Here is a 12,417-nt window from a genome sequence, read left to right as displayed (position 1 = left end):
AAAAGCAAGAGAGAGTCTTTCACTACACCATGCTACTGTGATTTTTAGTTTTTTTTGTTTTTAAGAAGGGCAATCATTTCAGGTGAGCTCAGTTAAAATCTCTTGGTTGTGGAGTCAATCCTCTTCGGTTTCTTTCTCGAATGTGGTATATACAGGAAATAGAAGCTGCACCCCTCTCTGTTAAACAACTGAAGGGTAGATTTAAGGATAGCTATCCTCACATGCTTTGCACCGGTCTAGCTTCTTGACTTAATGCCACATGCTTCTCCATTTCCTGAAACAGTATGAGAGTGAGAAGTGTATATAGAGAGAGACTGCCTCTCAGTGAATAATATTACAAACCCTTTCTTTCTCCAATCAAAGCTGACAGATTTCTTAATTTGAATAGAGGTGGGAAGTGAAAAATTGAGAAGGCCTTTAAAACAAACCAAGACTTGTAACTTTCACTTCATTGTATAGATTGTCACCATAGTGCTTTTATAACAGCTTGCATAGGTTACTCAACAACTGCTATAAACCAAAATGTCTACAATGAGAAGAGGAACACTAAGCAAAGCTAATGTAGAAGATATTTATTTTTGGTAAGTAGCCACCTCATGGGCAGGTTTGAATAAGCCATGTAAAGTATTATATACTCTTGATAAGATTTAATGAATGGTATTTCAAGTTTGGTGATGCCTATGTCTATAAAAAGGAAAAAAAAAAATCCATCACACTAAGCAGATTTAATGCCTCTGTTTTCAACCTAATCGGTTGACTAGTAGTTACCACTCCAATTAGGGTCTCTTTGCAAGTTTATGTAAGTCTTTGCTTTGCAAAAATCCTCACTGTTCAACAAATAGAGCAACTTCTAATATGCTGAGTTCCCGATGATGGCAGTTGCCATCGAATAAGTAACATAGTTGTTTCTCGGAAAACAGAGTTTTTCTATTTTATTATCGATTGATAAACATTTGCTCGTTTAAGAATATTGGTCACAAATATCTATATGAATAAAACCTTTACATTAGATTTTAAAATTAAAATTTTTGATAGCATAAATACATTGTTTCTACTTGACTATTCAAAAATACATCAATCTTTGCAAATATGTGTGTATATACGTATATATATTCATATGTATTTATGTGTATACATATATATAGACATATATACACATATATTCATTTATATGTATATATGTATATGTGAGTCTATATTTTATGTTTTGAATGGGGAGAAAAGAAAACCAAGAGTTTTACTTTCAAATAAAGAAAATTAAGACATGTTTTTGGATATTTTTAACTTAAATACAAAGCCTTGTCTGCATCTGGCCTTCTGGACAGAAGTGTCTCAGGTGAACTTTCACTCTGGGTATCGTTTTTCATGCTTGAAAGGAGTAACCAAACTCTAAATTACCAAAATGCTTGTTATTCAGATTAGGATTATGCACATGATTTAATTCTTCTTTAAACAACTGCCCAAATGTTGTCACTTTTATAGATATTAACTATAAGAGGAAGACATAAAACAGAAGGTAAAGGTCACATTAGTGAATTTTGTTTTTGATTACCTGAAAACACTTGTTAATGGGAGAACTAGTTTAAAACTATGGAGTATAAAGGAATTTGGAGTTAATTTGAACAGTTTTAAGTACCTAATGTTTCTGCCTCTGATCAACTAACATTATTATAAAGAAGAAATCAAACACGTAACGTTTGCTTTTTAAGTTTCTAAGTTAAAATTCAAATTACTTTCCAAATTTATTTCCAAAAATCCTACAAGCTGCCAGTTAATTATGAGACATCATCAGTCAATTTTATAGTTTGCCATGTATCTGAGTGATTTTTGCTGCTGATTTCTGCCTGTGTCATTGTGTTTATGTCGATTGTATGGCGTAGTCACTTTGTGTTCTTCATGAGTTGTATACATGTTTTGGTATTCATATTTATTATATTACTGTCTGATATTTTAATACTGATACATATTTGCTATAATTTTTTACCTTACCTTTTATAGTCCTTTTTTTTTTTATAGAGCAATGAAAGTTCAGGCTTTAAAAGAAATAATGGCCTTTCTCATATGGCCAAACATATTTCTTATTTGTTATACTCTGGTGCTTCATCCTTTTCCATAATTCTCTATTATTACTTATTTTAAACATTTTTCTTATTACCTCGAAAAACAACTGTTCGTTCTCCATTCAAAAATGTGCCAAAAGTACTACCCCATATAAATATGCAGAAACAATTACTATAAAAGTGTCAGCATAGTTTAAATGTATTACATTGATGACTGACTACAAAGATATATGTGTTTTTCAAGTTTTGGAGTCAAGATGCATCTAATACAATAGCTCAGTTCCTATAAAAACAATAGAAATTTTTATGAACATTACATATCTATCCATCAGAAATTCTTTTTGTAACTTCATATACAATCACTTTGAGGCTTTTTTGAAATAAATAATGCAAATGAGTTAAAATAATGTGTTTTCTTGATTTCTGAAGCAGCATTTTTACATGTTCTTCTTAACAGCTGCTGATATGCAAGATTTCTTTCTCAATTTTAAAGAGCAGCTAAAGAAAATAAAATCTAGACACCAAAAACAAGGACACAAACTTTTATTGAGAACAAGTCAGACACAGCATTTCTTTAATTAATTTGTAGATGATAGATAGATAGATAGATAGATAGATAGATAGATAGATAGATAGATTCTAACATATGTTGTGTCTTCAAATATAGTATTATATGAAAGATAAGTTTTATGTTGACAGAGAAATAGAGCTGTTATTAATTCCTGTTCATCCAGAAACTAAGGAAAATAAAAAAGCATGTAAGAAATATATTATCAGCATTCTCATAATATATCAATTCTCCCTCCTACCAGGTACCAGAGCCCTTCTTTTATCCCTAAACCTCGAATTATAAAAGCAGTAAACCTTTCTGTGTAATTACCAATTTATGTTCTAACGTGTCCCGTATGACTTTTAAATACGACAAAAGTCCCTCATGCAATCTGAACCATACCCTTGTCTTCTCCAGGTTACAAGGAATCAAGCAGCCACCCATCACCGTTAAGTTGCTGATGGTCACTCAATTCCATGGCCTTAATGTAAAGTGGCTGCAAAAGGCAATGGACACTGATGCCAAAGCATAGTTTCAGTCCTCCTTTTGCAACTACATTGCCTCATCCATGAGTATTAAACATTTACTCATTGAATATACACTGGAAAATTCTTTGTTGACAAAATCTGTCATGATTGGTTAATCACCTGGTAAAAGCATAAAGCTAAAAATGCCAAGATTACTATATATTGTCACACCGTAAGAGCTAGTTGCTTAGTCATGTGACATGGCCATAGACCACTCATCTTACTCAAGTTCCTCAGGAATTCAACATCATCTTTGCAAAATAATTCAAAATATAGACTCCATTGATGATAGGTTAACAATATGGCCCTGTTCCATGATGGATAACAAAATGCTGTGCTTTGAAGTTAAGTAGAAAATTGTAGGTGTCATCAGTAATCCAGAAAAGAAAATAAGTTGTCCAAATAGAAAGATTTGGATGTTCTAATTAAATGGCAAAGTGTCCTAGTGCATCAAATCTCTGCCTAAGTTTATTGTTAAAGACCTGATTTCTCTGTCTTTATTCTGGAAACATTATTGTCAAGAATGAAATCTATAGGTTATGTAGATTAAGGATGGCAGAACTTTTATACGGTCAGGTTGCAAAGTATCTGTTTGAAAAAATAAAGAAGCACTTTAATCTTGAATTCAAAATTGAGTCTCATAAATACACAATAATAATATATACTACTATGGAAATATAAGACCATAAAGAACTAAAAAAATTAACATTAAAATATATGAGATTTGTTAGACATAAATAAGTAATAATCTAAGAAGGGATAACCCAGGGTTTTTTACAAAATGAAAAAAAAAAAATAAACAAAGGGTTGAATAGTACAATGAAGACTGTATTACACTGAAACAATAAGGAATTGTCTTTTCACATGCAGGCCAAAATATATTTTTCTCTGTGGCAACAGAAAGTTCAGGATAATATATAAGGAAGCATGAAATAAAAATTATGGAACTATCTAAGAAGTCTACATAAATATAGACTTTTCCTTTTTATAAATATTCAGTACATTATTTGACACATTGGTTTGAATGAAACTCCACAAGCACAATTTTAAGCATCTTGATTTGGGCTGAGGTCCAGTAAATTATATATTCCCTACAACTATCAGAGCTTTCTCACTAAAAATACATGCTCACACTCTACTTTGAAATATTCTAAGATAATTATTTCTATTTTCATAGTAACCAGTACAGTTATGACTAGAGTTTTTTCAGATTTCTAAGGAAAGAAAAGTATCCTAAGATATTGTTAATAAGAAAAAGTGTGGTCATAGAGAGGGGGTATTTTCTTAAAAGTTGTGCTAAAGCTATCATTTTTATTTTTAATGATTTTAACTGTGCTAGACGAGATTTTAAGTCACAGAAATAAAGCTATCCAATATAACTCTTTAGTCTATTGCCCACCAATCTTTTAGCTCCTTTCTGTATTAACCTCACAATGGATTTAATTCATCTTTTTTTTTACCAACATTTAGTAAACAGAATTCTCCTGACTGACAATTGCTCAGCCCCTCTAGTGAGAAAATTCAGTCACTCTAACATCAAGGAAGTAGGCCTACACTGAATTTTCACTGTGTAATGCCAAGGAAAACCACCGAAAAAAATTTTTTGAAGATAATAGGAAAAACAAAGCAGTTTGAAAAATCTGCTTTTCAAGGTCTATAAAATCTTGTTTAAAAGTAAGAAAAGTTTAACAATGGACTTTCTATCACCCTCAAGGTAGAAGAAGAAAGACTCCAAAAGAAATACAGAAATCATTTCAAATAGGTCTTTTTCATTGTGATGACTATATTTCCCAACACTGTTCCTTCTAAAAGCTAAGTCATGCCAGGTTCCCCAGAGGTTCTGGCTGTTTAGTGCTTATCATATAATGCTACATTAGTGAAGTTTTAAAAAACAAATGTCTGTAATGAATCTAAAATTTTTGATTTGAGATTACCAGGCTGAATTTTGTCTAGGGTTATTTTCACATTATTCTACAGAGAGTAAGCATCCACATTTTTAAGGGGATAACTCAAGGCATACGGAGATGCATCTCAGGAAAACAGAATTAGTTTTTGCTTTAGTGGGCATGAGAACTTCTCAGATTCAGTTAGTTTATAAATGCATCATAGACTCAAATTCATCGATTCTTTGCTTGGTATTCCCTTTCCTGATTTTCCGATAAGATATTGTATTGTATCTTGAATAAGCATTTCTTGAGATATCGTTCTTCTTCCCAAAGGCTGGCTGCTCATCAGGTGTCACAGGCTGGGAACTAGGACTGCTCAGTGGGGAGTCCTCACTTGCATCACCTTCCTCTTTTAAGTGAGAACTCTCTTCACATTTTTTCTTAAATTCTATCACTCGAACTTCATCTTCATCATCATTACAGACATCATCATCATTATCATCATCATCACCATTGTTAATTTCTTCATCCCAAACTTCTTGCTCCTCTTCATGTTTAGAATGCAACACATCAACTTGGCTAGGTTTTTGAAATCCCAACCATTCAATTTCAGTTGCCTGGTGAGCTTTGTTCTTCCTACCTTCATCTCCCCTTTCTTCTAGAGGTTGTTCAGCAATCCTTTCTTTTTTTCTACTTATTTCCTGGTTATTGCTGCTCAGGGGAATCTTCTCCCACTGACGCCCTGTAGCAAAATCAATTGGTAGTTGAGGTGTGCAGAGGTTCCAAAATAGTCAGATGTTATTTTTCAAATTATTGTTCTGGACAATCAGTTCCCCACATATGTTTTATGGGATGTTATTCTGTGGGTTATTAATATGTTTTAACAATAAAATGGGCTACACCATCAAATTAGTTTGGAAAACATTGCATTAAACACAGTTAAGTAAATTTCTGCAGAATTTATCCAAGCCTTTAAAATGCTAATGAATATTTTAAATCGCCTAGAAAGTAGGCAACTCAACCTCATTTAATTATGGATTTTTCTGTTGTTGTGGACTAAAGTATCTAGTGAGATTGGTATTCCCTGAGATATACTTCTAAAAATCTTGTCTAGCCTGTCATGACTGGATATGTGAATATGTAAAATACATATTTGGACCTATATCTTAAACACACACACACACACGCACACACACACACACACACTCCTCAAGAAAAATTATAAAAATATTTCACAGGGAAAAAAATTTTCTTCCAATAGTAAAAGCAATGACTGTTCATGTCTGGTCAAGCTCAGAGTAACACATTTAGTATTTGCTACCATACTTCTCAGAGTTGTCATAACATACAAGGGGAGGAGGAGGAGTAGGGGACTACAAATGGTCAGGAGTCATGTGCTGAGCTAACTAAAGCACCAAGGCCACCAAAGCACACAAAATATCTGCCACTAATTCCTAGAGACCCAAGATTTAAAAATAATGTTGAGGTAATATCTACAAAGTGCTAAATTAGCCTATCATTTTAGCTATATCCTTAATGACAACTAATTAACTCAAGTTTGGTACCACGTAATAACTTTTAGAAGGCTTAATTCATTGCAAATTTTACTTTTCAAGCAGATCATATCAGCATATCTTCAATAATATTGACTGAGCATGCTAAAAAGAACTAATTATAGGAAAGTAGAGGTTGTAGACTTTCACCCCTAGAGCACTACTGTGGGAAGCTTCAGATGTAGTGCGCATGATTCAGAAATATTATCTGGGTTGTGTCCCTTGTCAGGCCTGGGTTCATTACTCCTTTTCAACACCATAAGAGTCATTAACTAAAGTAAGAGGTAACGATCCTCCTTGCCCTTCCCTTCCATAATTTTCTACGTCACTGAAAGATGTCCACAAGTTCATTTCCATCAAAGATTTTTCATTCTCTTTTTATTTTTTATTTTTTTCGCAACTATAGGAATCAGATTGTAAACTTACAAAAAGAAAGAGAATTGAAGATGGATTATCACTTCCAACTAGTTGTACACAGTTCCTATCAGGTCATTGGTTCCCAGTCAATGTTCTTTACATTATAAATAAATATGCATTAGAATGTTTGCTATCATCTTGAGCTTTGTTTTACTTAATTTTTTTCTACGGAACCATAGAAACTGATCTTTTTGCTCATATTTATGACTCAGGCGTGAAGTTGTCATGCACGAAATTACTTCTCGAATGTAAATTATATTTTTTTCCTCAATATTTTTATCATCTTCTTATTTTTCAACCCAGGAGTGTTCTCTTTGGAGACTTAATAGCTATTCGCCATTGTGAAAATAAAAGACAACAAAATGTGGTGGACCTCTAGCCTATAGGAAAAACATACATTCCTCCAAACACAAAAGGATTCATTCAGAGAAAAATTCATTCTGAGACCATCTACTTTTAAAATCCAGACTGCTTTTGTTCTCTATTTGATAAAAATAAAAGATTCTTGAAAACTGTTGTTTCCATTGGACTTCCTGATTAGAAACTAGAAAAGAGTTCTAGATGAAAGATTGAGATCCCCACCTCTGAGAGCTTACTACATTAGCAGAAAGACTAGGGCAAAGAGGTGATTTAGTTCATTTCATAAGGGCTTAAGTCTTATAAATTATCTGCGGTAACATAAGAAGTTTGACAATGGCTGTTGCTTATCACCTTCTTCCTTAAATGTCTATGCAATAGACCACTGCATGTGGTCAGCAGACAGCCTGAGTGGTGTCCAGGCCAAGTAGACAACCCAGGAAATTGTCAATTAAATTCATGTCTTTCTTGGCATGTACTATTTTATGCTATGTTATAACATTTCAATCAATAACCTCTTCAATACTTTGCCTGTTAAGATCCTAACTAAACTCAATTGCTTAAGTCTAAAAAGCTGGCTTCTATTTCAAGATAAGATGTTTATGACTGCAAGAAAGGAAATAAATAATTAATGGATTTTTATTTTTCACTTTATTTGGGAATTGCTTGAATGTTGGAGTTTTCTTAGTGAAGCCTAAAAGATTGTGTGTCTTTTAGTCTCGAGTTTATTTAGAAATACAATATTGTCACTTAGAAATCAATATTCTTTTTATTCTCCCATTTTTTGAAAGAACACAATTAAAATTAACTTCATCACCTGAGAGATTTCTTTGACAAGAATTAGGTAACCATTTTGTGCTTACATAAGAAAGCTAGAATTTTCCCACAGATCAAGTAAATTTATAAGATTATTTTAAACTGCATGGCAATAGTAAACATTTAGGATAAACCTATTTTTGAAATATTTACATATCACAAAGTGTGTGACAGATTTTGAGATAATAAATTAAAAAGAAAGGTTGATTCAATGGACTAACTTATTAAAAGACAGATATATTGTCAAGTCAAAACATTGTCAGTCAGTTATACCAATCCTTGTAGTCTGTCTTGAAGCTTCTAGAATAATTTCTAAAGTGAAACCCACAGATAATCAAGACCTCTTACCTGCCTATAGCAACTTTGAGCTTTTTAAGTCATGCCTTGATTGCCTTTTCAACACCACACACAAGCAACATCCCATGCAAACCTTGTCATCCATACCCAGTCAAACAATTTCTGTGTACAAATGGAGGTTCCTCTTACCTTCTCTGAATGTCATTTCATCAATACTTGTTTCTTGGAGAGTAAGATCTGTGATCGCCTTATGAACAATAAAGAGATTCTCTTCCGGTTTTTCTGGCGGGGGTGGGGGGCAGAAGATTAATATTTTAATATTTAAATAGTTCAAGGTTAAATAAATTACCAGTTTAGACTCTAAGTAGATTCTTTGATTTTTAATTATGATCACTAAAAATAACTATTTCACTCTTCCAGCTGATTTCTTCACTGGTTCCTTTTATTATAAACATAATGATAACTCTCCTTTACTATCTATATAAGGTATAGAACCATGAATTCAGATACTTTCAGGTATATTTAAAAAGAAAAATTGAAATTTTGAATTCCCTTTGCTCAAATAATAACGGAGCTGTTTATAACAATAATAACATAGCTAGCATTTAACCAACTTAGTAATCCTCACAACAACTCTACGAATTTCGATACTATTGTTCTGTCTTATACTGAGAAAACTAAGTCTTCAGGAGTCTAGGAACATTGCTAGGGTCACAGAGCTATCAAATACAGAAGCCAAGGTTCGACTTGAGGCAGAGGCTTAGTCCTCGTGCTATGCAGCTCCAGTAGAATAAGGAGCCACATTTGGGCAGGGACAGGGATGGGAGAGTGTACAGCTCATTCCTTTCGTAACAGTTTATCAAAAGAATCCTGGGTGAGTTTACAAATCAAATCAAGCAAATTAAAGAGAAAGAAAATGTCTTACCTTTTAGAATCTTCTCATCCATGGACCAATTGAGCAGCATATTCCCTTGTAATTTTTCATTTTTTTCCTCATTTCTTTCTGTGGGTAAATCTTCAAGACTAGGTTCTATCCTGTAGAATGATGGGTTGCCATCAACATCACTGGCTTCCTCATTGGTTTTAGCAATTGGTTGTTGACCATTTTCAGGTGGTGTGTTCCCATTACACTCAACTTGACTGAATGTCACTGGAACGTCTGTCATGATGTACAGTTGAATCCAATTTAGAGAGAGCTTTGGGGAAACTGAGTAAACAGATCCTTGATAAAATATGTTCTCTTGCCTTCAAGTCCTATAGTTCCAACTCCTACTATAAAAATACAAATTATTTACTTTAGTACATAATAATGAGCTTCTTTTCCTAAAGGTGCCCAGATAGAGCTTAGAACAAAAGCAAAAGGATTTGTCAGAGTTGCCACCAGCCCTTGAGCAAAAATCTGGCCAATCACCACCTTCTTTGTTTGGCAGTCCCACTTGCAGAATTAATGGCAGCCTTTTGATTTACATAAACAATCTGAGGCAATCAGGCTTTTGTGTTGGCATGTAGAAGAGGACTTTCAGCTTGTCAGTCCTCCTCTGGGAACAGAGATTTTTGTCCTTTTTTATAATGGCTCTTTGTCATTTTCCTTGTAACAGGAGCCACAATTGTTCCACAGCTTTAATCCAGAGAGAATGACCACCTTGAGGCCTATTAGTTCTGCATAACCAGCTTAACATTTCAAAACAGATTTTGTTCAAGTAAAACCTCAGCTATTTTATAGGGGACAATGGCATCGTTTCTTATTTATTAAAGAATAAAAAAAAGCTTATCAAAAACCTGTAAACAGGACAACTTTATCGTAAGTGGTTCTGATAGCAGATTCTACCGTATGTTTTCAGGAGCCCAGAAAAGAAACCTAAGAGAAAACAAACAAAAAATTTTGCCATCTTGCTAATACCATAAAATGTTACAATTTTAGAGAAATGTTTTTGTTCTATAGTTTCTTATCCTCTTGTTTATTTATGTCTATCAAAGCCCAATCCATCCTTTAAAACCCTGATATAATTCTATCCATGAAATTTTGCCTCCCTAATTAAAATTATTCTCTATATTTCCTATGGATAGTGTATGATGCTGGTAAAATTATATAGCACCAACACAGTCTGTATTGGGGGAAAACAGGTGATTATGTAAAACATCTATAACCTACCACACCTTATTTTTTTAAAGAAGCAATCGTTCTTTTTTCTGTTTTTTGGATTTTGGATCTCACATAGTGCAAAATGATCCCAGAGCTTTTGCCCATGCTGCTCCCCCGCTTGGAATGCCTTTTCTTCCTCAAGGCCAAACCCGTGACCTAACCAAGTCCTCTAAGTTCTCAGCTCTGAGGCTGAAATGTCATTTCTTTAATGACACTTTCCCTAACCCACAGGATTAAGACAGGACCCCTGATACACATTATCTTTGCCCTTTAGAGTACTCTTCATAGTTGTGATTAAACAAGTAATTGCACAATTATCAGTGTAATATCTTTTTCATCAGCTAGAATCTGAGCTTTACTTGCATAAGGATCAAGTTTAATTTTCTTACATGTGTCCCCACCATGTAGCATCTGCTTTGAACTATATATGTTCTCTCTCTCTCTCTCAATTTCTCTCTCTCTCACACACACACACACACACACACACACACACACACACACACACACAGTTAAATAAATAAATAAATTTTACTCCCAAGAGAATACATTTCAAATATTTTCTAAAGAGAAGAGGTTGGCTAGTAATTGTAAATTTATCACCTTTAAAATTGTATCTAAGGCTGAGCTCATTAAAGTCTATGCCAAGAATGACAAATACATGACACTGGTTTCATCCTTCTCCCAAGCACTAGGAAAGCATCTCTAATAAAGACTAAAATTCCTTCCCTTGTCATCACTACCTCTTCTCTAACCAATACACTAATTATTTCTTTGTCTATCTTTCTGAGTTCTTGGCTGAGAACCTATAATGAAAGACAGATTGGCAAAATAAAAACGAACAGAAGTTTATCAACACGTGTGCCTTATGTATACATGGCGGATGAGATACGCAGGGAAACTGAGTAACTCCCTGAGATGGACCAAGCTACCAACTTAAATAGCACCTTCAGTTAAAGACAAAAGTAAAAAAGGTATATTTGGGGGGTGTGAAGGGGGAGGCCAGTTATGAGAGGTTATGAAGAAAAGCACAGTAAAGAAAAGTAAGGTCTGTTATGCAGATTTGAGTGGGTACCTTCTCCATATATAAGATTCCTTTATGATTTAGAGTCATCCTTCTCTTCCTGGTAGAAAGAGGAAGACACATTTACAAATGTAGATTTTCTTTATAAATGTCATTTTCCCCTACAAAAGGGAAATTCCCCTACATCCTCTACTCTGTTTTCAGAGTTTCTCCGGTGTCTGCTTTTTCTCAAAAAAGCAGTAATCCTTCTGCTAAAGAGACATGTTTTGGGGTAACATATTCTTTTGTTCTTAATGTCGTTAACAAACACTTATATAGTGCTTATATGTCATGTAATGTCCAAATTGCTTCACAAATGGTAACACATTTGACCTTCATAACAGTCCTGTAAGGTAGGTGCTATTATTATCCCCTTTTCATAGACTAGAAAAGTGAAGCACAAAGAGATTAAAGAACTTGTTCAAGGTCACACAGCCAGTAAGCCTGCTAATGAGAATCTGCATCATAGATCAAGTAGAATGCCATCCCTGGCCGGGGTGCTGATGTTTCCTTTGGCCATAGGTCCCGCTGGGTTCCAGCCCGATGAATTAAGCACTTTCTCAGCAAGGTGTATAAGAAGTAGTTGTAGCCAGGAAAGGGCAGCAGAGTACCTGAGGTGGAATCCAGGCCTTCCCGAGACAGACACCCCATCTGCTGGGGACAATATTGGGAGGGCTAGGGAGTTTCCTCCACCAGTCATAAAAGGGTTAATTGCTTAATTAAAAAATTCAAATCTGGAGCCACATAGGCC

At 34.2% G+C, this 12,417-nt stretch overlaps 1 protein-coding gene across 2 annotated transcripts; it reads right to left on the bottom strand.

Annotated features, from left to right (window-relative positions):
* Positions 1 to 5,229: 5,229 nt before the first annotated feature.
* ERMN (ermin) lies at positions 5,230 to 9,653 on the bottom strand. 2 transcript variants are annotated; one of them, XM_011359149.2, is made up of 3 exons: positions 9,389 to 9,653; positions 8,653 to 8,745; positions 5,230 to 5,765 (listed from the first exon to the last, which is right to left on the bottom strand). In XM_011359149.2, exons 1-3 carry the CDS (start codon positions 9,627 to 9,629, stop codon positions 5,230 to 5,232), a joined length of 870 nt encoding a protein of 289 aa, XP_011357451.1. In that variant the 5' UTR covers positions 9,630 to 9,653. The 2 variants fall into 2 exon arrangements, with proteins under 2 accessions (XP_011357451.1, XP_011357452.1); XM_011359150.1 differs by having other exon boundaries at positions 8,653 to 8,685; positions 9,389 to 9,629.
* Between the last annotated feature and the right edge of the window lie 2,764 nt (positions 9,654 to 12,417).

This window comes from Pteropus vampyrus, unplaced genomic scaffold, assembly GCF_000151845.1.
Source record: "Pteropus vampyrus isolate Shadow unplaced genomic scaffold, Pvam_2.0 Scaffold2, whole genome shotgun sequence".
In the NCBI taxonomy this organism is placed as follows: domain Eukaryota; kingdom Metazoa; phylum Chordata; class Mammalia; order Chiroptera; family Pteropodidae; genus Pteropus; species Pteropus vampyrus.
This window is presented reverse-complemented; position numbering and strand designations above follow the sequence as displayed.